Source organism: Heterodontus francisci, chromosome 10 (assembly GCF_036365525.1).
Source record: "Heterodontus francisci isolate sHetFra1 chromosome 10, sHetFra1.hap1, whole genome shotgun sequence".
In the NCBI taxonomy this organism is placed as follows: Eukaryota; Metazoa; Chordata; class Chondrichthyes; order Heterodontiformes; family Heterodontidae; genus Heterodontus; species Heterodontus francisci.
Window position 1 is genome coordinate 36,127,852 of NC_090380.1, and position 27,880 is coordinate 36,155,731.

The 27,880-nt window shown below is 40.5% G+C and overlaps 1 protein-coding gene across 5 annotated transcripts in view; it reads right to left on the bottom strand.

Moving 5' to 3' along the window:
- Nucleotides 1–374: 374 nt before the first annotated feature.
- mospd2 (motile sperm domain containing 2) overlaps nucleotides 375–27,880 on the bottom strand; it is a 113,429-nt gene continuing 85,923 nt past the window's right edge. For 2 of the 5 annotated variants that reach the window (XM_068040448.1, XM_068040444.1), the window contains 3 exons: nucleotides 18,230–18,359; nucleotides 11,250–11,355; nucleotides 375–2,658 (listed from right to left, as the gene is read on the bottom strand). In XM_068040448.1, the coding sequence (XP_067896549.1) occupies nucleotides 2,506–2,658; nucleotides 11,250–11,355; nucleotides 18,230–18,359 (389 nt within the window). In that variant the 3' untranslated portion in view covers nucleotides 375–2,505. Of the gene's footprint in view, nucleotides 2,659–11,245; nucleotides 11,356–18,229; nucleotides 18,360–27,880 lie in introns of those variants that run through there. The other 3 variants (XM_068040445.1, XM_068040446.1, XM_068040447.1) reach the window with 3 other exon arrangements.

Below are 27,880 nucleotides of genomic sequence, written 5' to 3' on the forward strand. Positions count from 1 at the left end.
AAGTGGCATGTGTAGGGAGAATTATGACTAGAATACAAAATATCTTCAATGAAATAAAGAGATACTGTTTGTCTATTGCCTAAGGATGTTAAAACAAGATATTGTTGACAGAACTTTTTTTTTGGGGGGGGTAGGCAGGGAAGACATCTACATGGCGTTTTTTATTCATCTGACATTTGTTCTTGCATTGTAAGGTCACATTTCTGGTTTAATAAAAGGAAACTTCATGAACTAGCCTCTAATGTGTTGAACACTTGGGGTAACTGATGTATTACACTTGCAATTTGCCCGACTTTTGATTTCCACATTTTATTCACAAATATATTTGTGAAAAATTAAAACTCGACAATAAGTAGGCTTGTTTGTTCCTGAAATGTGATTACAAACAATGTTTATTTTCAAACAATATAAAACACTAGCAAACAATTCATTTGCAGTGAGTGTCAAAGGCAATATGATCAGCAATGTCATACCATAAAGTGCATTTTAATTTAAATTGACGGCTTTTTGTATTGATAATCAGCACACTAATGTACCATGCGTTATTACGCAGTTCTACTGTAAAAGTTTTAAATCTAGTACAGCTTCATAAGTGGTTCGATTTTTATATTTCATGGCATTAAACTATAAACCACAAATAATTAGCTGACTAATCCCAATGGATTATTTTCAGCTCCAGTACTACACAATTATATTTGTTTTTAAAGGAGATCTGAAAAAAAAATAAAGTGACGACTGCCACACTGCTATCACTACAATCCAGTAAGGCTCTTGCTTGCTCATTGAAGTGATTAACTTCACATGCTATACATCAGTTAACTTCATATCTCCAATGCATCGCTGTTTGAAACTTAAATGCACAATTTTCTATTATGTTATCCTTGAAACTACAATCAGTATATCAATGAAGCATTTGCAGTACTGCATTTATAAAGTAGGTAGATATAGCTGGTCTGATGTCTGCAATATAGGCTTACTAATGTACAGATACAAGTTTACAGCACTCGGCACTAAATGGATTTCAAACAAAGTCCTAGAGACAATACTACCTCCAGTTTTACAATTTTAACATTTTCTATTCAAGAATCTACTGTCAATATCTACCTTTCTCCATTTAGTGTGGGGCTGTCCATGACACAAAATTCTGAACAGGAGGCAGGTATCCCTATGTGATCAGAGTGCAGGAGATGATGATGTGATTGCTGGAATTAAGTTTCCTTGAGATGGGGGTGCCTCGTTTCTAGTGTCAGGAGTGTTAAAGTCTTTGTGGGCAACTAGGAGTGATCCAGAGCCTTGGGAGTCACCGAAAGTTTAACCTATGTTTTCATTACATTTGCCTACAGCTCTTCTTTTTGATGTGAACAGATATCATGTTTTAATTTAATGAGGTAACAGCAGTGATGACTTTTCCAAATTCCAAATCAACAAAAATTCAAAGGAAAAGCAAGCATTAAGCACAAGTAAGGCTGAGTTACCTGGGGTTGCAAGGGCAACACTGCAACAGCTCATTGACATCAATTTGGGCACACTTGGTTCTTCCTATGTGCTTATTCCACAATTAAATAAGCTATCTAAGTGGATTCATGCAATTGCTTGTCTGCACACAGGATCTTGAATTCAGTACACAGCACTAAACTTAGAACATGATGCAAACTTAGATTAAAAAGGAAAATAACCTTCCAAAATGGAAAGTAAGAGAAAACATTATCATTTACAACAGTTTAAGTCATCCAGCATATTACACCTCCATTAGTTTAAAAAAAATCTAAAATCTATTGTCGGTGTACTAAGTTAAATGCTGCTCATATGTGGTTTACCCGAAACAGGGTAAACCTGGGAACCTTCATTTCTTTTAATCACTGCATTCACATTGACTAAACCGATTAGGATGGCAAATAATCTTAATACCAGTTGTTTAGTAAATGGCATTATTTCCCATCATCTTCAATTATAAAAGTACATTCGATAGTTTGTCTGCATTTAAAAGGGAAATGAATGACCACTGTTCTCCCCAGAACCCAATCACAGGATGGTCTCTTACAACCTCAGTTTCTTAACTTATGTACTAGATACTATCAGAAACAAAGACTTTTCTTTGTAATATGTGGCAAGCACCTAAAGATACCAAAGTGCATTTTAACATGTAAGTTTTTGTTTATGGAATAAGTTCCAGAACCCTACCCAAATATTACCAGGAGAACAGTGGATTATTCATTTTGATTCATGTCTGTTAGTAGCACCAATATATATTACAGATTGACTTCAAATTACACAATTATTCATAATTTATTAAATGGTCATCATTAGGCAGGTTTTTTCCAAGATGAAAATTAGTTTCTTATATACAAATCATATCAAATTGTTTTTAAAAAACTGTAGTTATAACAAACAGAAATTGGTCAGCTTGTCACCTCCAACATATGGATTATTATTGGCAACTTGAAAACAAGGAAAATTCAGTGACTTTGGTTTTAAGGATTTCATGTGGTTGAGAAGCTTGTTCAGTTACTGCATGCCCTTGTCTGGAGAGTGCAGATACAGGGACAAACTGAAAATGCCCACCAACAACATAACCAAGCCAGTTAATAATTGCTGAAACCAGACACAACGGCTGATCTGCTCCTCCAGTCGTCTATTAGACGCCATTAATTTAGTGATCTGTTGAAACAAAAATGCAATATTAAAGGCAAAACACTGATGATTTACTATACAGTTCTTATTACTATGATTTAAACGTGAAATCACTAATGAGGTCATACACAACGCATCAATATACAAGCTACAAAAAGGTAGCCAACCTTTAATTAAATACAGCCAACCACAGCATTATTGGCCCGGGATGAAAGAAAATATAAGTAACCTACTGCTTCCATTAGCAAAAGTATGAACATTTTAGCAAGACAATTGCAATAGACTACAGAATACAACTGCATCAGGAACGTGTGGCCCATAACATATGTGAAACTAGTTTGGCCAGCCTAAACCTAGCTTCTAGTGCCTTGAGGCCACTGCACTAACCAAACTTATTTTGACAATAATTGGAAATCAAATTCAGTGGCGTTGGAAAAGAATGCACAGCTACAGTAGAAATTGTTGGTGCTTTCCTGAGGTTGAGACTAAAACACATTGTTGGAGTAGAAAGAAATGTATCCCGCAGCTGGTTGTGCCATATCTAACCTTGGGAATGTTTGAAGGTAACACTAGGTAAGAAAGGCAAACAAAACCCCTCATTTTCAAGAGAATGCAAAACAATTTACATTTATACAATGCCTTCAATGTAAAGAATAATCCCAAGGCAGTCCTTAAAAAAGGCATAAGGAAAATATGCTGAGCCAGAAGGGGAACTTGAGGTGTGACTGAAGGCATAATCAGAGATAGGTCTTGACCAAAAGTTTATACATGGGATAGCTTGTAAGCACTATATTGTATTTAAGATATGAAATCTATATTTCCCTTTTATGTTTGTACTGTAGAAAATCGTGGCAGCACAGGGCAGTGGACCGGGGTTGGGGGGGGGTGGGGGGGGGGTGGTGGTGGCTGCTGGTGGAGAGAAAAAAGGATATTGGTATACTTCTTGCATAGGGTAAGGAAGTAGCTGATTTAATATACTTATTTTGTATCTGTCTTCACTTCTGAAAATAATGGTGAAATATATGCTTTATAGCATTGATGTTCAAATTAAATTCACTTAACACATCAGATGATGTTTGCCAAGGTTTAAGAATGCAGAATCCAATTCAATCTATCCTAGAGCGATTGAGGAAATAATGTATGGCAATGATAGATATTTTAAATTGCTAATAGACCAGGATGGCTTCAGAGGACAAAAGACCAGCTCACATAAAAAAATGTGAAAGTAACTGACTACATGAAATAGCTGGTCAGTGAATTTAGTTGAATGGAAGATTTTTCTTTAGAAAATATATAAATTACTATTAACAAACACTTCAGAGTACCATAGTCAGTGGAAATAGCCAATCTAGCATTAGCAGGCACAGGCCAAGACTCACCAACCTCCTGCCACCCCCCCACCAAAAATCCCCCCCTTGGCCCCTCTGACCATGCAAACTTGCATCTCAAACCTTATTTTCCTTTCTAAAGTTCTTGAATCTGTTGTCACGTTTCAAATCAGTGCCCATTTCCCCCCAGTTCCATGTTTGAATCCCTCAATCAGGTACAGCCCTGCCACAGCACTGAAACAGGCATCAAAGTAACAAATTGCTTTCTGTGAGACTGAGGTGGGAATCATGTTCAAAGTGCAAAGAAACCTGAACTGGGATGGCGGGATTGTCTTATGAGCAGGGATTGAGGAAACTGGGCCTGTATTCTCTAGAGTTTCGAAGAATGAGAGGTGATATTATTGAAGCTTACAAAATTTTTTAGAGCGTGACAGGGTGGATGTAAATCGGATGTTTCCCCTGGCTGGCGAGTCTAGAACCAGGGGACATAATTTCAGAATTAGGGGTAGGCCATTTAAGACAGCGATGAGGAGGAATTTCTTCACTCAGCGTGGTGAATCTTTGGAATTCTCTACCGCACAGGGCTGTGGAAGCTCAATCATTGCGCATGTTCAAGACAGAAATCCATAGATATCTGGATACTAATGACATCAAGGGCTATGGGGATGGCGTGGAAAAGTGGCATTAAGGTAGATGATCAGCCATGATCTAATTGAGCGGCGGAGCAAGCTCGACAGGCTGAATGGCCTACTCCTGCTCCTATGTCCCTAGCTAACCACTTTAAACTTACATCTGAACTAAAAGAGAACTTAGAATCTAGAATCAGAGTTTGAAAAAATAATTCTAGCTAGAACTCGGTTGCAGATGAAAAGGAAAGAAATACAGTTACAGTTGAAGAGGAGATGCAGTTTTGAAAGGAAAAGGAAGAGAGTTTCAGACGGAATAGGAAGACAGTGAATTTCAAAAGGAAAAGGAGGAAAAAAGAGCTGCAGTTCAAAAAAGAGTCATACAGCACAGAAAAAGGCCCTTCGGCCCATTGTATCTGTGCTGGCCATTCAGCACCCAACTATTCTAATCGCATATTCCTGCACGGCCCATAGCCCTGTATGCTATGGCGTTTCAAGTGGTCATCTAAATACTTCTTAAATGTTGTGAGGGTTCCTGCCTCCACCACCTCTTCAGGCAGTGCGTTCCAGATTCCAACCACCCTCTGGGTGAAAAAATGTTTCCTCAAATCTCCCCTAAACCTCCTGCCCCTCCGCTAAGGGAAAAAGTTTCTTCCTATCTAACCTATCAATGTCCCTCGTAATCTTGTACACCTCAATCATGTCCCCCCTCAGCCTTCTCTGCTCTAAGGAAAACAACCCTAGCCTTTTCAGTCTCTCTTCATAGCTGAAATGCTCCAGCCCGGGCAACATCCTGGTGAATCTCCTCTACACCCTCTCCAGTGCAATCATATCCTTCCTATAGTGTGGTCACCAGAACTGTACACAGTACTCCAGCTGTGGCCTAACTAGCGTTTTATATAGCTCCATCATAACCTCTCTGCTCTTATATTCTATGCCTCAGCTAATAAAGGCAAGTATCCCATATGCCTTCCTAACCACCTCATCTACCTGTGCTGCTGCCTCCAGTGATCTATGGACAAGTACACCAAGGTCCCTCTGACTTTCTGTACTTCCTAGGGTCCTACCATCCATTGTGTATTCCCTTGCCTTGTTAGTCCTCTCAAAATGCATTACCTCACACTTCTCAGGATTAAATTCCATTTGCCTTCAACTTAACGGGTACATGTTGGCTCTGGACTCTCACTATTTCCTCTTTAAATGACTCCCACTGATGTGATGTAGACTTTCCTACAAGTAGCTGCTCCCAGTCCACTTTGGCCAGATCCTGTTTTATCATATTAAAATCGGCCTTCCCCCAATTCAGTACCTTTATTTCTGGTCCATCTTTGTCCTTTTCCATAACTACCTTAAATCTTACAGAGTTATGATCACTATCCCCGAAATGCTCCCCCACTGACACTTCTACCACTTGAAAGAAAGGGAGTTTCAGAGGGAGAAAGAGGAAAATGAGGCAAAACAGTTTGAGTTAGCAAGGCTGCAAACCCAAAATGAGAATGCTGCCAGTCACTCAAACCTTATCCCCAATTCAGATAAAAACTTTGTTGTGCCAAAATTTAATGAGGAGGAGGTTGAGTCATATTTCATCTCATTTGAGAAAATGGCTACCAGGCTAAAATGGTCAAAAGAATTTTGGACTCGCCTCCTACAAGGCAAGTTCATGGGTAGGGCCCGTGAAGCTTTTTCACTGTTATCAGAAGAAAATTCCTATGATTATGAACAAACTAAAATTGCAATTTTAAGTACAAATGAGTTAGTACCAGAAGCAGACATAAATTCAGACGCACCCGGAAAAGACCCACACAGACGTGCATTGAATTCAAAAGAATTAAACATATGACTTTTGATTGCTGGCTACCATCTCTCATGCCAGAACCCTCAAATGAAAATTTGAGAGAAGTGATGTTGCTGGAAGAATTTAAAAATCGGATCCCAAGTAGTATAAGGGGACTCAAGTTGAAGAACAAAGAGCCACAAGAGTAAGGAAAGTAGCAAAAATGGATGATTATGAATTAATTCACAAATCCCTAACTCAGAATGAATTTGGGTCTAGTAACTCTTACAAGCGAGGGAGAGATAGCAGAGATGCAGAGGAAGCAGAAATGGGCTTGAGAGAAAAGTAGAGTAGGGAAGGAAAACCAGATCAGTCTCCAACTTTTAAAAGAAGGATCCCAGGTATATAAACCAGTAGGGGTCCACCGACATGTTTCCAGTGTGGCACATCTGGGTATGTCCAGGCAAATTGTTGGTATGCCAAAAAACCAACAGGAGGCACTGCAGTCAAGCTCAAGTCTGTGGCTTTGAAAAGGGTAAGCCTGAGTTCTAATACAACTCAAGAGGAGAGCAGAACTTTGCAAGTCACCAATGCAGCTCGACAGCTAATCCACATCCTTGTATTGCTTGGTGTAACACGGCACCCAATTTCATTATGAAATACTCAATCCTAATCATGCAAATTGAGTAAGGGTCAAGTGGTAGGAGATATGGGTGGAATTTTATTCTTGCATTGGAAGGCTAAAGATCTACCATTTCAAATTTCGTCTCACACCAGTACTTAGCTGGTACCACCTTTCCCTAGCAGGGTTCCAGATGTTGATCTTCATATTTTCTACAGGAGCAGCTCCTCAAAATAACTGTCAGCATAGCAACTTTGTAGTGCAAATGTAAACATGATGGCAGTTCTTCAGAGATCAAAAATAGTAAGAGGTTACCTACCAGTTAGCAAAATACCTTTAGGATGTCTAAATGCACTTTTTAAATCAATTTTCCAATTGTTTTGTATTTGTAGGCCCAGTGCTGTATATTTACTGCATTTTTCTTGAAACTGTACAGTGTAACCAATGAATTAAAGAGCACTAATGTTGTCTGCGGTAACAATAAGTTATAATAACATTTAAACCTCAAAACATGTGCAATTGTCTTGTCGCTTCACAAGAATCAGTTTTGCAATATAAAAGGCACTGGTATGCTCTTGAAAAGTAAAATAGAGTTGATAGGTCATATTCATCATGTAGTGTGGAAGGGTCTACATTCAAAACATTAATCTGCATTCTCTCTTCAGATGCTGATGTTAGTCCTTCTGTGATCTTCCAACATTTTGTTATTAGTTCCCAATTTCAGCACTTCCAATATGCCCAAATATGTATCAAGTTATATGCTTTATAGGAGAATGAACAGGAGGAGTAGAGACAAAAAGGAAAGTCTTTAGCTACAGGAAGCATGTAACTTGTACCAAAAAAAAAAAGGAGCCTGGGATATTAGTGATAGAATTACTTTACAGTTTGGAATCCTGTCAAAATACTATAACATACTGACCTAATCTTTCACCAGAGATTAAAATTGAGGAACAGTGATAAAGTATGACAGTCCTTGGCCAGTGACCTTGTGTAAACTAAACCGAGTACTATCATAAATGGAAAGCAGAAAAGAAATACAGATGCTGAAAATCCAAGACAAAGAGAAAATGCTAGAAATGTTCAGCATTTGTGGAGAGAACAAGCAAGTTATATTTCAGGGATAATCCTCCCAGACAATTCTGATGAAAGGTTACACCTAAAATGGAAACTTGCTTGTGCATTCAGATGCTGAGTGCTTCCAGCATATTCTCTCTCCTTTTATTCTTTAAGTGCTATATAACATGTACATTGTAAAAATCAGCAATTTAAATATAAAAAGCACTTAATTCTAGGAGTACACGGTCAGCAATTATCTCTCTGCATGAAAAGAATTATTACAGGAGATTTAAGACAAACAATGATGTATTGTACTTCAAACATTAGCTCATAAGAGATAAATGACTGTTTGCACTTTACAATGAAGTGCACCACAATTCTTGCTTCAGAAATATAATTTTTTTCCATTTATTTTATATTCCTGAAGTTCAAGATCGCTTCACATTTTGTGATAAAACAAAATTACTAAATTGTATTTCAGTCACAGACATTTTGCATAAATTAGTAAAAAAAAACCTTGAAAGGTCAAATGTAGCAAATTTCTCTGGCACAGATACTTGTTTTTTCTTTAAAAAGAGATATGGAAAATAAGAGAGTATATAGAAAAAACAAAGCAATTATAGTATTCAGTGTCAGCCGCGGCTCAGTTAGTAGCACTCTTGCCTGAGTCACAAGGTTCTGGGTTCAAGCCTCACTCCAGGACTGAGCACAAAAATCAAGGCTGACATTCCTATAAAACGCAAGTCTTTCTTTTCATTTTTCTTTTCAAGGTGAAGGTCTACACTTTTGCATACTAGAAAAAACCTACAAGTAACAAAATGAAATCTTCAAATTGTAAAAATTGCTGATTTGGCTCCGAAAAGAGATTAGCTCACTGTGCCAGCTGTGGCTCAGTTTACAGCACTCTCGCCCCTGAGTCAGAAGATTGTAAGTTCCGACAAAATCAAGACTGAAATTCCAGTGCTGCACTGTCAGAGGTGTCATATTTTGGATGAGACATTAAACAGAGGCCCCATCTGCCCTCTCAAGTGCACTATTTTCAAAGAAGAGCAGGGGAATTATCCCCAGTGTCCTGGCCAATATTTATCCCTCAATCAAAATCACAAACAGATTTGCTGCCCATCATCACATTGCTGTTTTTGGGAGCTTGCAGTGCAATTAGCTGTCATGTTTCCTACATTACAACAGTGACTACACTTCAAAAATACATCATTGGCTGCAAAGCGCTTTGGGACATCCTGGGGTCATGACAGGTGCTTTATAAATGCAAGCTTTTTTTCAGTTGTATATTTGCATTAGGTTTAAGGTGGAAAGGGGAAGGATAGTAGGTGCAATCCAGGTACAGCAAGAAGGGTGAGGGAGGCACATTTGGGACTCTCTGTAAAGATTTATTTGCACTACACAATTTGCCTATACTGTGTAGATTGAGAAGTTAGTTATATCAGGGGTGTGGAACAATGATGCGTGGGAAGATCAGCAGCCTGCACTCCAGAAATAAACAAAAGCTTCAGGGAAGACACAATTTCGAACTATATATTCGTAATACCCATGGACTTTTAAAAAAAATTTATTCTTGGGATATCGGTAAGGTAGTATTTTCTGCCCATCACAGTTGCCTTGTGACCTTTAAGAGTGTGGGAAAGGAGTCACATGCAGACCAAGTAGGGATAGCAGGCTCATTGTGATGGTAGGGTTACTCATTCAGGAGCATAACCACAAGTTTCCATACTTTCTTTTAAGCTGACAACCACAATGAGTTAACCAGTATAGTACAACATCAAGGGATGAAGAAAGTCAAAGAAAAGGTGAATCAGTAAGTACTAATTAGGTGTTGCCAAGTTTGGAGATTTTAAAAACTTTAAGATTGTAGAAGGAAGAGAAGACCAAGACAGATGAGGAGTTCCATAGTTTTGAGGAAATCGAAATGTGAATTAAATTGCATAAATCGTCTCGAGTTCAACAGAGTGGAGATGCAAGGAGGAAGAAGCAGAGTAAGAATGGTGCAGCTGGAGCTCAAATTAACAAAATAATTTTTTAAAAATCGAACAGACCATAAATTTAAGACTGGAGGTGAGGGAATAGGCCTTTTTTTTTAAAAAACACTTCTTCAGAAGTGCAAGAGCTGGACTAAAAGGACATCCCCAAATATGGGAGCAAGTCTTGCATAGACTTCAGCTTTATAAAAAGAGTTGAGGAGAAAATAAATATTGGCAACAAAAGGAGACTCAAAGCATCTTGGAGGCAGCTGTAGTAACGGAGCTCTACTCAAGTTCATAAAAGAAAGTGAAGCCAAGATCATTAGTGGACAAGGCCATCACAGATGATTTCCCCCCAAAACATTGGTAAAAATCCAAGCAGGTAAAAACAACAGAAATTTACTCATTTGGTCACTGTGAACCAAAAGGTATAAAATGGACAGAATTAGACCCCATCTGGAATATTGCGTTCAGTTCCTGGCACCAGCCCTCAAAGAAAATACTGACCTCGGATGGGGTAGAACGCAGATTCATCAGAATGATACTAGGGCTAAAAGAGTTAAATTATGAAGACAGGTTGCATAGATTAGGCTTGCATTGCCTTGAATATAGAAGATTACGGGTGATCTAATTGAGGTGTTTAAGATGATTAAAGGATTTGAAATGAATCCATTTTCTCTGGAGGGGGGAGTCAAGGGGAAATTTGACAAGTGGGCATAACTTTAGAATTTGAGCTATACTGTTCAGGGATGATGTTAGGAAACATCTCTTCACAAAAACAGCAATGGAAATCTGGAAAACTCTGCTTCAAAAAGCTAGGTCAATTGAAAATTTTAAAATCAAGATTGATAATTTCCTTGCCAAACAAAAATCTAAGAATTACAGAACCAAGGCAGGTGAATGGAGTTAAGACACAGATTACCCATGACCTAAGTGAATAGCGGAACAAGCATGAGGGCTGAACGGCCTACTCATATTCCTATGGATGGCAGAATACGAATGTGGGCATGTACAGAAAAGCAAGTGAGAACATGCAAGTGATATAGATATCTTAAATCCACAGAGATTAAATCTTCGCAGTTACATGAACAGAAGTCAGTTATAAATAAAAAGAAAACAAGGAAAGGGTGGAAAATGTGCAAATTTGTTACCAAATTAGTTTCATATATGCAGAATGAAGCATTAATCCCATATTATTTTATGTAAAGGATTAGTTCAAAGTGACTGCTTACCTACCTTCGAATGTAAATCATCTTGGCTGGAACTAACTGCAAATCCTTTAAAGGGATTCTCTTTGGCAACACTAGTAGCCTTACAGCTTTCTACAACATGGCACCTTAATCTGCAAAGTACAAAAAAACTAATGGTGTTAATATTCAAAGTGTCAGTCTTTCAAAATTAAGTTCAATTGAGCTTCAAGTTACTGCAAGAATTGTACTATTAGAAACTGATTCTCAACGGTATGTTTCAATTTAGAATAAATCGAGAAATGAGGGTGCAGTGATGACAAATTTAGCACAGAAAGGCTAAACATTGCAAAATTCTACTAGTGACTTCCTTTTGCTTTGCAAGCCCTTCCTTCAGCTCAATTGGAGCTGGAGGAGGAGAATAGCATGTATTCAAGTATGGTGACAGAGCAAACCAACAAGAGAGTGATGTAACAAATAACTTAGCACTGAGAGATATATAGATGGTAAATTGTTTGGATTCAAATGTGGCTTATTCCTATCCCCTTAAAAGTTTTTTTACTTCAACTATGAAATATTTATCATTTTATCTGGTTTTATATGCTCGGACACATGGTTCAAACTATTTATGCCATGAATACACACTGGCCTGCTCCAAACATGCCAATGTTTCAATATTTGATCAATTGTGTTGGGTCTACTGCTGTTGCAACCTTATCTCCCCATTTTGGCTCAACAATCTCAGGATTCCCTCGTGAGACAACATCATGTAGAAAAGATCTCTTTGCTCTAATGCATAGTTTCCTGTTCTATTCATATGCTACTATTTCCTTTTTTTAAAAATGTCTGCAGTAAATGAAATGAAGCACAACTGGTATAAGATTTAATTGGAATGCTTAAATGCATTCCCCATAATCTTTAAGACTAATATTGTAAACATATTTTCGTTCAAAAACATGCGAAGTGGTAAATAGCTTGTGTAAAAATTTTAAAAAATTATATTAGATGCTTAAGATACTCTTGACAAAATTTCAATGGGCCGAGCTGGGGGTGGGGGTGATGGTTTCGCTCCCGATCTGCCTAGTTCAGGTGGAAGATTGGAAAAATGCCTGTGAAAATTCCAGACCCAAGCGTCTTCCATTAAGTTTGGCAATACCACTGAGCATTCAAGACAATTTTGGCCAGTAGAGGGTGTTTGTCAAGCAAACATTTTTATTAATCTGCCTCCCCTGCATCTAACATGAACACAGCTATTAAATGAAAAGACATTGTTTCTTTAAAGAAAAACTGAGGATAGAGGTTTCTATTTTTGAACCATCCATACACACAGGAAAAAACGATTACATGCAAAAACCTCATGATTACAAGGTTATAAATCTTAAATGTGGCTGCGCTCAGATAATTAGGACAATAGCACCAACATTTAAAATCTGAAGAAATGAGACAACACTTTTAAATGTTAATTTTCAGTGCTAGAGGGGTTGTTCGGTAATAATAATTATTAAGACTTATCACACAATTAGGAAGGGTACTTAGACCTTCTGCAGCAAGTTTAGCCCGCATCTATGATACGAGTACAGGAACTTTATGCCGCTCACTTTATTTGAACGGGGAGCCAGATGACGAATGTAATTTTTGCGCAGTTTACAAAGCAGCATTATTAATGCGCAACTTGGATGGCAACTTTCAGATTTGACTTTAATTACGCATCTGTTTTATGTAACAAATGGTTAGGATTTGGAGTGCACCATGTATCAGGATGGTGGAAACAGTGTCATGCTAGGCCCCCACCTGCCAAGAATGAGGCACATTAATTTTGTCATGAACATTGATTTTAAACTGTTACTGGAGTGAAGAAAGGACTTGTTAAACAGATCAGCTGTGGCTGGAAAAGGCATTTGTATATTAACAGATAGTGCTTGGAAGGACAAAGGACCATTCCCTGACACATTCAACCCACAATGGACCTTGATCACCAGGTATTGTGTGTAAGAGGAGCATTCCAGAGACTGCTAAGGTGATACAATCCAAGACGTGGTCAGACCAGTTAGTCACCTGAATTGTACTAACAGTTGGAACTCAGAGTGTGTCTGTCTGCTCCCATCTCTTTCTCACAAGCCTTTGAATCCACTGAAGATACACAAACCCCAAGAGAGAAAAACCTTGTTCACTGTACGAGACTTAAGAGGAATACTGGGGCCCAACATAAAGCAAGATCCACCTATAATCAAGGACGCTACAGTGAGCTCGAAGAACCCTAACAAAAACTCTTCGATATTGCCTCAAACATTTCACTTTGTTTTTTCTTCTGCTCTTTCCTGTCTCTATTCGTATGTGCGTATTGCATATGCATGCTAGCATGGGCACGCCATGTATCTGTAGGTGTCAACCGAATTAGAGTTTATGTTTAATAAAATTTCAATCTTTCTTCTTTAAACCTAAGAAAACCTGGTTGTGTTTTCTTTGCCTTATAATTGGAAAGCGGTGAACAAGGATTCACCAAGGGGGTGACAAAAACACGATGTGTTTAAAATTAAACCCTGTTACTGTAAGGCCAGGTGATGGCTGAAAGGGAACCCTAGACCTCTTTCTCACCTGGTCGTAACAACAGGGTTAATATTAGCTTTCAGAGAGAAATTGGATAAAAGAGAAAACTGGATAAAGGGGAAATAAATTGCAGGGATATGGGAAAACACCAGGGAAGTGGGACTAACTGGATTGCCCTTTGAAAGAGCTGTTGCATGAGGGAAGAACTTTTCTTTTATACAGTATGCGATAATAACTTGGAACGCACTGCCAACGCAGATGTTAGAAGCAGAGACAATCAATGATTTCAAAGGGAAATTGGGCAGACACTTGAGAGAGATAAACTTATAGGGCTACAGGGATAGAGCTGGAAAAATGCAGTGATTGGATTGCTCTGCAGAAAGCCAACGTGGAGTCAATGAGCTGAATGGTCTCCTTCCGTGCTGTAATGATTCTATGATCACCTTAAAGCATGAATAACCCAAATTGAGACTCCAAGTTTCAACTTTGGTTTTATTCCAACATGTTCAGTTTACTCTCATTGCTTTGGTATCCCAACAGTATTGAATCTGACTATAATTTAAATAGATTGTCATTTTTAATTGCATTCCTCACACTGAAGTAGGTTTACATCCAAGCATATTCCTCACATAATATGCCATTTATTTAAACAGTCACATACACAGAAATAACAATTTAGTAGAAGTGTCATGCCTCACTAGAGTGTAAACTGATTGTAGCAAATGCTCACAAGGGTAAACTACAGTTCACTCCCAATAGTTTAAGATAGTCTTACTCATGAAAAATGTAATTATCCAAAAATCTGAATTGAACAATTTAATATAGCAAAGAAATGAATTTGTACTTAAAACCTAAATTATTAGATCATTTAAATTAAGAGTAGACTGAATTTACTTGAGTGATAGAGGTATTGTCTCCCGAGACAAGGAGGCCAAAGAAGATGATAGAGGTATTATAAACCTCAAAAGATGAGGATGGCATCAGAGCCCAAAGGCATTCAATTAATTACAGCTCAGCTGTAGTTAATAGCAGTTTGATTTTACCAATTGCTTAAATTTAAAAGGAAAAGCTTTCACCTGATAAGTGACAAATATTGTTTCATTATGTTCCAAAAACAGTGTTGTCACTGCAGTCGGGTTCTGAGAGTAACATGCATTTCTGCCTTTATCACTATGTGAGTACATTGCAACCGGCTACAGAAATATGGAACTCATTAGCCAATTTCCTATACAGGTTTACTTGTCGGCTGCACAAGCACCAAGAACCAGGGATAGCTGACAGTTAAATGACAATGCCCAAAGCAACCTTGCACAATTATATTAGCAGTAATCTAGCAATTTGTTTTTTTTAAAAAGGAAGGCATCAGCTGAGCAATGCATCAAACCTAAAGATGATCTGCCTCAGCCCAGCCCAGCCAAGTATATCACACCACCCTGCTTCACAAGCAGTCAGTGGAGCATTTTTGGTGTTAAGAGCCAGGACACAGCAGGATGCTATTACCGAACAGTAAAGGACACAGGAACAGCTCAGTTTTTAGTTAGTTCACAACTCAAGAATAAATCATTTGCCAGTTTGATGAAGAAACCACAACACTGGCAGGTTTGGGAAATAGAAATGGGAGAGCTGTGTTATGTTTCCATTGCCTGTGTTTACTGAGAGCAAAAAGAAAAATTACGGCTTGCAGCTAGAGGTGATGCTTTGCTCTTTCCACTTCGCAGTTGTGTACTACTGCATTCTAAATCTATTTCAGATATCTCGGCAGTAACATAAGTGAACTTTGCTAATTTCTCCGACTGGTGTAGAATGTTCAGATTCAGAAGACCATCTCACATCTCTATCAACTAGGAGCTTAGGCTAACCACCGGAGATTGGCAATAGCATGAGATTCAGCAAAAATCACTTAGGACCACGCAAGGAAGATGCCCTACATACAAGGTTACATGTTTATGCACCTAATCCCAGTCTAGAAACAATTCTAAAACAGTAAGATTTCCATTATTACATTTCAGATTATGAAACACCATTAACACAAACTTAGATAGCAGCTGGAAATCACAAATCTTTCATGTAAAATGAAGGTATTTTGGATCAAAAGGGCCTGTGCCTGCGCTGTCACTCTTGATTAAATGCAGTACCCAATTATTTTCCTTCAACAGAAAATATCTATAAGAAGTCAATCCATGAAGGACCTGGCAGCCAGCTAGATCTCCTCAGAGCTCAATAAGCAGGAAGTATACAGTCAGCTTGCTCACATGTAGATGGTCATGAATGAGCATGACTATACATGGGTAGCTGAATCATGCCTCACTGCTCCTCAAACATTTATCTGGTTTGATGAAATCCTCGAATAAACTCAATAGATAAAGTAAACCGCTCAGCATCTCATTACTTGGTGCAGTCATATGAAATCATCTTATTGAACAATTTGCTGGCAGGATCTTGTATCTAGAATTTTAGAAGACCTACTTCTTATGTTCAAGGTCCTCCACAATACCATACCCAAATAAAACATCCTCAGATGCCAAGTAATGCTATCAGTATTGATCTAAACTTCATCCAGCTGAGCATAAACCTTTTCTAAAACTTAAATGAGCAGATACTAGCCAAGAAATTGTTGGAGCAATGCATCAAGTGAGAGTCATGAACTGGATTTTTACCTGACCCGTCAGGTGGATCATTTTTGCGCCATAAATTGCTGGAAATATGAATTGATAATGGCACGACACTGTCAACGGGGCATCTGGAACCTCATGGACGTCCTTTTTAATGGTCCATCATCTTAACCAATGAGATACAAGAATGGAGAAAGAAACAGCAAACGACAGTTGGAAATAGAGTCAATTAAGAGTCAAATCCGATAAAGAGATATTTTTTATATTCATTCATGGGATAAGGGCACCACTGGTAAGGCTAGCCTTTATTGCCCCTCGCTAATTGCCCTTGAGAAGGCGGTGGTGGGCTGCCTTCTATAAAGAGGGGGAAAGAGACAGCAGATTGAGAAAGAAATACACGAAGGAAAAGCAATAAAATTGGGAGGAACAATTTACAACCCGCAAAAGCTTCACTGTCACCTTTCTGGGCCACCAAAGCATGTCAGGCTTATAAATCACATCACAAGAATCCTGTTAATGACATGAATTACCAGCCCTAAATGGCTATGAGATTAGTTTGTACTAATGGTGCAAATCCAGCAATTTCATGGCACACAATGGGGAGGGAGGCTCACAACAAGCTGGTAATTTTTTTTCCCGTTTTGACAAGGGTTTGATAGAACCATAGAAGGGAGGTGGTGGTATAGTGGTAATGTCTCTGGACTAGTAATCCAGAACCCAGGCTAATGCTCTGGGGACATGGGTTTGAATCCCACTATGGCAAGTTTTTGCATTGGGTGGCACTTTCTGCACATGTAGTTGTCCAGGAAATGGGTACGGTCCTAGAGTCCCCACATGGCGCATGATGTGCATTCAACAGGCATGAGCAGCCCTGCCATGCCTCAAATTATTTATTTACTGTACTAAAATTGCAAGTTAAATAAACACAATAAAATGGACCAGTTCAAATTGTCCAGAAGTTTGTGTTGAAATAAATTTATGGCATATTTGTTCTGTGTCAGAAATTGTTTGCGTTTTTAAAAACATGCATTAATAATGACAGATGCCATTTTTCCAGCAATGTTTAGGCCACTGTTGAAGGATAAATATTACCTAGAACACCAGGGAGAACTCTTGCTCACCACCCCTTCTTCGAATAGTGCCATGGGATCTTTTGCATCCAACCAAGGTAACCCACAGGTGCTCAGTTTAACATCTCATCTGAAAGACGGCACATCGGACAGTGCAGCATTCCCTCAGTACTACACTGAAATGTCAGCCTAAATTACGCACTCAAGTGTTTGGAGCGTGGCTTAAACCACAACCTTCAGGCTACCCTACCCGAGTCAAGCTGACAAAATAGATTGTTTTGTACAGTTACTGCAAGATTGGCTTCAGAGATGGAGCTAGTGTCCAAGGAATGGAAGGGATATTTTGTTGGCGACAATGACTCATAAGGTCCAGCGACGGCATGGATAGATTTGATGAGGAGGACAAGGAAGTTTCTGGGGCACATGGAGGAACTGAAGTTCAGCAAGGACAAAGCGATAGAGACATGACAGTTTGTGCAGTAAAGGATGCAAGTCACAGTGTTGAATGAGCTGCCATTTGTGAAGGGCGAGAGTCAGATGAGGAGTGTTAAGAATCCAACATTCAAGATAATGAAGGTATGGATTAAGGTCCCAGCAGGGATGAAGAGGAGATGTGATGTAAATATATGATATTTAAAAGGTGTAACCAGTCATGATTGTGGATCAAATGTTGCTAAGAATGCCAATTCAGCATCAGAAATAAATCCAAAGCCATGCACCTCCAGAACACAAGTGGCTGAAAGTAACAAAATAAGGTAAAAGTGGCTCATTTGGACTGAAAAAAAAAACTTCTTCACTACCTGTGCTCCATCACTTGGTCTCTAGGAACCTCCTTCCAGAACTGAGCCAATTCAGGAGGGCCTCCTCCTACTGCTTGGTTCATCTCAGCTGCCATCACCAGAAACCTGTCCTGGGGGGAGGCTTCACCACCTGAAAATACAAAAGCAGTCTTAAAGCTTGGTTGCTTGAGATGACCAGTTAATTGCACTTGTAACAATTTAAATTTGGTTCAAATATTTTAAAAATAGTACAGAAAGTAGTAATTTGGCTTACTCTTAATTATGTTTGAGAGAAAAAACTCAAGTCTCTGATTGTGATCCAGATCAGAGTTTGAACTATTCATTCACATGAGTCACTAACATTGTAGTGCTTGCATGCTTAATTAACAATTTACAAAACGGATCTTTGAGGGGAAAATACTTTAAATGTAAACTATCCCTCCTTGTTCTCCATGTTATAAATGAGGTTTAGTCAAGAGCTCCTGTTTAAAAATTGCTCAGGTATTAACTGCATCTGGTTCTTGACACAGAAACAAAACAATATGGGCGGCACAGTGGCGCAGTGGTTAGCACCGCAGCCTCACAGCTCCAGGGACCCGGGTTCAATTCTGGGTACTGCCTGTGCGGAGTTTGCAAGTTCTCCCTGTGTCTGCATGGGTTTTCGCCGGGTACTCCGGTTTCCTCCCACCGCCAAAGACTTGCAGGTGATAGGTAAATTGGCCATTGTAAATTGCCTCTAGTGTAGGTAGGTGGTAGGGAATATGGGATTACTGTAGGGTTAGTATAAATGGGTGGTTCTTGGTTGGCACAGACTTGGTGGGCCGAAGGGCCTGTTTCAGTGCTGTATCTCTAAATAAAATAAAAAATAAATAAAAAAATAAATAAAATATTTGCCATTCGTCAACACAATGTTAGCCCTACTATACAAACAGTGGCACATTTTATTCCATCTCAGCAGTCATATTAATGTTGAACTTTGAAACAATTACTGGTTAGTTTGTGAGATCTATGCAAAACAGATCAATGGTTGAAAAGAGGTCATTCATGTTAAGAATTAGATCAAGTGTTATGATTCAGTGACTACTGCAAAGCAGCTCCCTCTTAGGGGAATTTTAGAAAACCCTGGACAGCTGCGATTTACAATAGAAAAAAACATGCAAGAAAAAGATGGGGCATTTGTGTAACATCTGGTTAAAAAAGCATCCAGGGGTTATTTTAAATGTACAATACAGAATATGGCACAGCTGAAAAGTTGAGGAAGGCAACACAATAAAATAAATTATTTTACTGGCCACTACAAAATTTAGCAACAAGTTTAAGGAAGAGGACTCCGTATTTAGCTCTTATCAAACTCAATTCTCAAGTGCTGTAAAAGAAACGCTCTTAGAAAAAACTTCAAGGACAAGGATCTGTTGGTTAATAAAAAATAAGTGCAGGAGGGTATGGGTATGGACTCTGTATAAAGTTGGAAAGTGATTTAAAAGTTAATTTAATTTTTATATCCAAAATATAGAGCGCTTAGAACAATTCCAAGCTTATGGCGCAATTATTTGTGTCTGACTGGATGAGAGGGTTCCCTGGTCCTCACCTTCCACCCCACCAGCCTCCACATTCAACGGATCATCCTCCGCCATTTCCACCAGCTTCAGCATGATGCCACCACCAAACACATCTTCCCCTCCCCTTTCAGTATTCCAAAGGGCGTTTCCCTCCGTGATACCCTGGTCCACTTCTCAGTCACCCCCAACACTACCTCTCCTTCCCCTTCTCATTGCAACTTTGCATGCAAGTGCAGAAGATGCAACATCTGCCCTTTTACCTCCTCCTTTCTCACTGTTCATGGTCCCAAACACTCCTTCCAGTTGAAACAGTAACTCACTTGTACTTCTTTCAATTTAATATACTGCGCTCGCTGTTCACGATGTGGTCTCCTCTATATTAGGGAAACCAAACACAAATTAGGTGAATGCTTTGCAGAACGCCTCTGTTCAGTTCGCCAAGCGTGACCCCAAGCTTCCAGCCACGTCATGTTAATTCTCCACATGGCTCACACTCTGACCTCTCTATCTTGGCCTCCTGCATTGTTCCAATGACTTCCTCCTTAAGCTCGAGGAACACCACCTTTTTTTTTTTGATTAGGCACTTTACAGCCTTCCGGGCTCAACATTGAGTTCAACCATTTAGATCGTAACCTCTGTCATGATTTTGTTTCCTTTTTCTTTGCTGGTTTTGGTTTTACTCTCGTTTCCCCCCCCCCCCCCCTTTTTTGCTTTAAGGCAGTAGCTGTTCATTTTACCGTTCACACATCCTCTAGACATATCTTTTGCTTCTTTATTTGCCCATGACCACTCCCTTTGGCCTTGTAGTGTCAGCTGTGGCTCATTTGGTTGCACTCTACCCTCTGAGTCACAAGATTCCAAGTTCAAGTCCCATGCCAGGACTTGAGCACAAAAATCAATGCTGACATTCCAATGCAGTACCGAGAGAATGCTGCACTGTCGGAGGTACTGTCTTTCGGAGAAGACTGTTAAACCAAGGCTCCATCTGCTGTCTCAGGGGGACGTAAAAGATCCCATGGCACTATTTTGAAGAGGAGTAGGGGAGTTATCCTTGGTGTCCTAGCCAACACTTATCCTTCAATCAACATCACAGGAACAAATTATCTGGTCATTATCATATTGCTGTTTGTGGGAACTTACTGTGTACAAATTAGCTGTCACTTTTCCTACATTACAACAGTTTCTACACTTCAAGTATTTATTGTCTAAATTGCTTTGAGGCGTCCGGTGGTTGTGAAACACGCTACAAAAATGCAAGTCTTTCTTTCTTTGCACCATGATCCCTTTCATCACTTAAGCTCTCCTACCTTTCACCTCATCACAGACCTTCCCTTTTGGTTTTCCCACCCTCCCTCTTTCATTTGCTTAAAATATATTACATCTGCAACTCTTCCCGGTACTAATGAAAGGCCTTAACCCGAAATGTGGGGCAGGATTTTGGGTCTTGGGTTAGGACCAGACATTGGCGTCAAATGGGCACCACAACATCGCACTATTTGGGAAACATTCACCCGGTAGTTATTTTCCCTGAATTGGCCAATTAGTGGCCACAGGACAGGTTCGTCATCCAATTAAGGACAGTGGGCATCCTCTCAAAGCTGGAGGCCAACAGGAGACCTTTCAGCTCAAAGAGCAACAGCCTACAGCTTAGGTGAGAGAGGGCACCTTCATCTTGAGGCACCCTCTCTCCAACTTTTTAAACTTTTAAATTAAAAAAATGGACTCCAAAGCCATTGTGGGTCAGCACTGGGAGGCAGTCTCCAGGTAGCTGGCCTAGTCCCCGATGACTCAGGGGGGCCCTCAGGCCTTTACTTCCTCTTAATTGACTACCTGCCACTTGCGGGCAAGTAGCCCTTCCGACCACCATCCCTTCAGGAAAATGGCCCGGGTGGGGGATAGTGCCAGCAAACTGGCACGCCGGCCGGCAGCACAACTTTTCCTGCCCGCCTACCTCCATATTTGCCCCCAGATGGGTTTGAAAATTCAGTACGTTAACTGTTTTGCTCTCGACAGATGCTGCCTGATTTGAGTATTTCCAGTATTTACTGTTTTTATTTTATATATGAAGGAAGTCATATTTAAAATATATACTAGAGAAATTTTGGCATTGAGATTTTTGTTCTCTAAACATCACCCGTCAACATGTTTAGAATAAATTAGCCTTTTGGTCTATTATTTTTAGCATGGGGAGTGGGGGGGGGCGGGGGAGATGAGTGAAGAAAGGGTTCTAGGGAATGCTGATCTGATTTAAAAGAAAACATTGCCTCTCTTGTACACGCTTCATCATTCTTTATATGATTCTTTATAATGTTGGAATTACCCTAATTTGGGGCTGGCTGGAGGAAGGGGATCACAAGTTTAATAAATTTACTGGAAATTGTTATCTTGCAACTCCTCAATCTCATGCGTACATCAGATTATTTTCAACACATGAAACATACAAGAATTATTTTCAAATTGGTCATTTTATAACGAAAGATGCAAAGAAACAGGATGGATGAAATTCCTGAACTTCTGGAAAAAAAGTCCTTATAAAATAATTAACTTTCAATTGTTGTCTTCCAAATACTAAAGGAATCTAACCCAGGTGTACCACAAGGAAAAGACTAGCATTTCTGGGATTACACAAGAAATCGCAACTCATCACAGAGCGGATGAAATACAAATCCCCTTTCACTGCATAAATTGAGAGCACTATTTAATCAAAATAGGAGTTTGTCCAAAAGGCACCTTTGGATATGCCAATCAAAGTTGTTACTGCATTTGTTTAGGTCTTTCCCAATTGACTGGTTCTAGATATTCAGGCATATTAGTAAGAAATATGTTGTCACAGCATGGATAAATATTTACTTGATGGACAGGAAGCAGAGTTAGGATATATGGATATCGCTCCATGGAAAACAAATTGGAGGCAGCGCAAGGCCCACTTGTGTTTATTTTTAGATGATTTGAACTTCGATATAGGTAGCACAATTATCAAGATTTGCTGATAACACAAAAGTAGGGAGTTTAGCTAACAGCAAAGACCAGCCACAGACAAGATGAGCCACATAGCTCCCTGTAACCTTCTATGGTTGATCACAATGTTACGACCAGGTGAGAAAGAGTGCTAGGGTTCCCCTTCAGCCTTCACCTGGTCTTACCGTAACAGGGTTTAATTTTAAACACACCGTGTTTTTAGCTCCCCCTTGGTGAATCCTTGTTCACCGCTTTCCAAAGGCAAAGAAACTAGCACAAATAGGTTTACTTAGGTTTAAAGAAGAAAAGAGTTTCAAATTTAGTAAACTTAAACACTAATTCGGTTGACGCGTACAGATACACAATGCGCCCACGCTAGCAAAAATAGAGACAGGAAAGAGAAAAAACAAAGTTAAAACTTTGAGCCATTATCTGAAGAGTTTTTATTGGAGTTCTTTGAGCTCACTGTACAGTTCTTGATTATAGGTAGATCTTGCTTTTTGTTGGGGCCCAGTATTCTTCTTAAACCTTGTTCTCTGTAGGAGAATTTCTCTCTTGGGGTTCATGTGTCTTCAGTGGACTCAGAGGCTTGTGAGGAAGAGATGGGAGCAGACAGGAGAGATCTTCTCAGTCCAGGAGCAAACAGACACTCCGAGTTCAAACTGTTAGTACAATTCAGGTGACTAACTGGTCTGACCATGTCTTGGATTGCATCACCTTAGCAGTCTCTGGAATGCTCCTCTTACACACAATACCTGGTGATCAAGGTCCATTGTGGGTTGAATGTGTCAGGGAATGGTCCTTTGTCCTTCCAAGCACTATCTGTTAATATACAAATGTCTTTTCCAGCCACAGCTGATCTGTTTAACAAGTCCTATCTTCACTCCAGTAACAGTTAAAATCAATGTTCATGACAAAATTAATGTGCCTCATTCTGGGCAGGTGGGGGCCTAGCATGACAACAAGCACTGCTTAAAAAAAAAATGACCATCTATTTCACCTGAATCACCTAGAACAAACTAGAAACTTCCCTGTTGACTCTGAACATTCTGTACTTAGCAAAGAACTCCGTTTTACCCCATTACGCCCCCACCTCAATGAATTTCATACCTGGCATGACATTGAGCTCTTCCGGACACGCATCTTTGGCCAGGAGTCCTGCTCCACCCCGACCAGCGAACCCATCACCCACCTCCAGTATTCTCTCTCCACCTGGGCCCCTCCCTCTAGCCTCTTACCCACTCTTGATCTTTTCATTCAAAACTGTCGGCATGACATTGGCTGTCTTAACTTCTCCACTCCCTTCACTTACTCTAACCTGTCTCCCTCTGAACTTGCTACATTCCATTCTCTGACATTGTGATCAAACCTGCTGACAAGGGTGGTGCTGTTGTTGTCTGGCATACCGACCTCTACATTGCTGAGGCTGAGCGTCAACTCTCAAGACACTTCTTCCTACCTCCCCCTGGACCATGGCCCCACCCCAAACATCAAGCCACTGTCTCCAGGACTGTCACTGATCTAATCTCCTCTGAAGATCTTCCTTCTATAGCTCCCCACCTCATAGTTCCACAACCTCGGACAGCCCGCATCTAACTCATTCCCAAAATCCACAAACAGGACGGTCCTGGTAGATCTGTCATTTCAACCTGTTCCTATCCCACTGAACTTATTTCTTCCCATCTTGACTCTATTTTTTCTCCCCTTGTCCAGTCTCTTCCCAGCTACATCCGTGCCTCTTCTGACACCCGATGTCATTGACAATTTCCAGTTTCCTGGCCCCGAATGCCTCCTCTTCAGTATGGACATCCAATCTCTCTATACCTCCAACTCCACCAGGACGGTCTGAGGGCTCTCCACTTCTTCCTTGAACAGAGATCCAACCAGTCCCCATCCGCCACCATCCTCCTCCATAGACTAAATAAATTGCAAGACAGAATACGCTAGCAACTGCCATGCTTGAATCATTGGGTAATGGCCAAGCGGGAGGCCCACCCTTCATGTAATTACGTTTGTTTTCTCTGCAGTGAGACGAACAGCGAGACGCTGATGAGAGAGACCCAAGTGGGGTCTCTCCTTCCTTTCTCTCTCCCCAATCCAGCTTGCAAGCTTCGAACCCTATTTGCTGACCACGACCACCCAGGGATGCCCCTGCTGCAGACAGAGATGCCTTGAAGGAAATCAGCCGTACTACTGCCTGCAGGAAAACCACCAAATCAGCCATCCACATCTTCAAATTGGAAGCCTCAGGACCACCAAAAGAAAGTTGCATGACTACTGAATTCAACCTGAAGCCAGCCGAGTCACCAACCTCCACTGACTGTATACCCCTTTTATTTCTCTGGACTCTAATTTGACCAATCTATCCTTCCCCACTCTATTTGTGCACGTGCGTGAAAGTCGAAGCATATTTTCTTATTTTACTTAGATCAGTTTAACTACAACAAAGCTAACCTTTTTCATTGTTAAACTCAAGAAAACCTGTCCAATTGGTTATTATCCCAGCATGTCAACAGTTAAACGCTCACTGAATTGGCAAGCATATCCTCTTCAAAACAAGAAATTAACCTGTTGCGGTCAAACAAGGAAGGGGAAAAGAGGGGAGCCCTTCAACCCCGCCTCACCTGATCGTAACAAAAATTTGGGGGCTCTACATCTGGGATCAAACATAGTTGAACAAAATAATTTGAAGCAGAAAACCAAATTGATCCCTAGCAATAATTTAAAAACTTCAGAACAGGTTTTCTTGTGGTTTTCAGTGATAGAGTACTAAAATGTGCAAATTCAAGACCAGTACCTTGCTAGAACAGAGTGAATAAACTTGGGACAGTTTAAAAGCCCTAACCGTTGAAGAGATAAGTAATAGCTAAGCATTTATAGATAAATATCTGTCCAAAAGCTAGGAAACCCAAAATCCTAAAACCTGTTGTCAACCATTTTGAAATTGTAACTGAAGAACTGGAGACAGGCATAGAATCTGGAACAGACAGATCAGCATTAGCCAAGATACAGCTGGAACAGCGGAGACTAGAGCTAGAATTCCGAGAAAAAGAAAAGGGAATGCAAGGAGGAGAGAGAATTCCAGGAAAGGGAACTGAATAGGGGGAGACCCAATGCAACCAGTGAAGACATTGCGAGTGAGGGAACTACCCCTAGCTCAGAACCGAGTGCAGAGCTCTTAAAAGTTCCCCATTTGATACCAAAGGTCAATGAAGGGGATGTGGAAGTATATTTCATCTCATTTGAAAAGCTTGCTAAACAGTTCAAGTGGCTAGCGGAGAGCTGGACCCTGCGACAGCAAAGCAAATTAACAGGAAAAGCCCATGAAGTTTATTTCCTATTGTTCTGACGAGAGTTCACCAAACAATGAGATGACCAAAAATGCTATCCTGAGTGCAGACGAGCTTATACCGGAAGCGTACCGCAAAAAATTCCAAACTCTTTGAAAACGGCCTTAACAAACCTACATCGGGATCGAAAGGGTTTCGACCAATGGATATGGGCGCTTAAGATAGAAGCTACATATAAAAGCGTCAGAGAGGTGATCTTCCTTGGGAAATTCAAAAAATCCCTTCCCCTTTCCATAAAAACCCATGGGAGGAATAAAAGATTTCAAGAGCCAGGCAGACAGCAACCCTCACTGATGAATTTACGCTTGTCCACAAGCCCTTACCCCAAGGGAAACCCTTCCCTAGTTACCTCCAAAATTCCAAAAAGGATAGAAGGTGGGAGGGTGATAGGGGGAGGAACAGCCATGGGCGAGAAGGAGAAGCTGGAAACACAGGGGGCCCTCCTCAGCCCAAAAAGGAAGGTGCTAAGAACAGGAGTTATGCCCAAAAGCCTCTAGGTTTCCATTGCAACAAGGCAGGTCACCTTCGAGCAGACTGCTGGAAGTTACGGGAAAAACCCTGAGGATTTTTCAGGGCACACCAGACCATTGCAGGAAAAAAGGTCCTGACGGGAAGCACAGCAGACCAGGCTGTGGCTCCAGCTGCAGAAGTCCCCGTAAACATACTGCTGAGAGTGTGGGACAACTTAACAAAATCTCAGAGTAACCAGGCTTTTGTGTCCCAAGGAAAAAAAGTGACCCCATACCCCTCGAATGAGGCAAGTAAGCCCCCAGTAGACTTAGGGATACAGGGGCCACCCAATCCCTTCTGCTGGGAAAAGGCATGACCTTTCTCCCAGAGTGCACTAAATGCCAAAGTATTAGTGAATGGCATCAGAGGAAGGTAAATGCCCGCACCTTTATATGGGGAGCAATATGACCCTATTTCAGGATTGGTAACCATGGGGATTGTCCCTGGTTTAACTGTGGACGAGATTGACCTGCTCCTCGGTAATGACCTGGCGGGGGTGAAGGTGGTAGTTTCCCCCAGTGGTTTTCGAGAGGCCGAATGATGTTAAGGAGACAGAACAGTTACAGGATAAGGTCACTGGCATTTTCCCTGTGGTGATCCGGTCCATGGCCAAACAAGCACCAGAGGAGGATGAACTGGCACTGCAGACAGATAACCCTGCTGTCTGGTTACTCGAATCCTTCTTCAGAAATTTAGAGGAACCAAAGGAAGTGTTAAGCAATTCTTCCTTGGTTGAGGCTCAGCAAGCCGAACCAGTGTTAAAAACAGTTTGCACAGACTGCCCAAACTGAAGCTGAAGCAGAGGGAGTTCCAGAGTACGACTATTGAAAGAATAAGGTGATGAGGAAGTGCAGACCTCCTCACAGACCTGCGGATGAAGGGTGGACAGTGGTCCAGCAGGTAGTTGTGCCGCTGAGGTACCACAGGGAAAGAGCGAGGATAGAAACATAGAAAATAGGAGGAGTAGGCCATTCGGCCCTTCGAGTCTGCTCCGCTATTCATCATGTTCATGGCTCATCATCCAACTCAGTAACCTGTTCCCGCTTTCTCTCCGTACCCTTTGATCCCTTTAGACTCAAGAGCTATATCTAACTCCTTCTTGAAAACATACAATGTTTTGGCCTCAACTGCTTTCTGTCGTAGCGAATTCCACAGGCTCACCACTGTCTGGGTGAAGAAATTTCTCCTCATCTCAGTCCCGAAAGGTTTACCCCGTATCCTTAGACTATGACTCCTGGTTCTGGACTCCCCCACCATCGGAAGCATCCTTCCTGCATCTATCCTGTCAAGTCCTG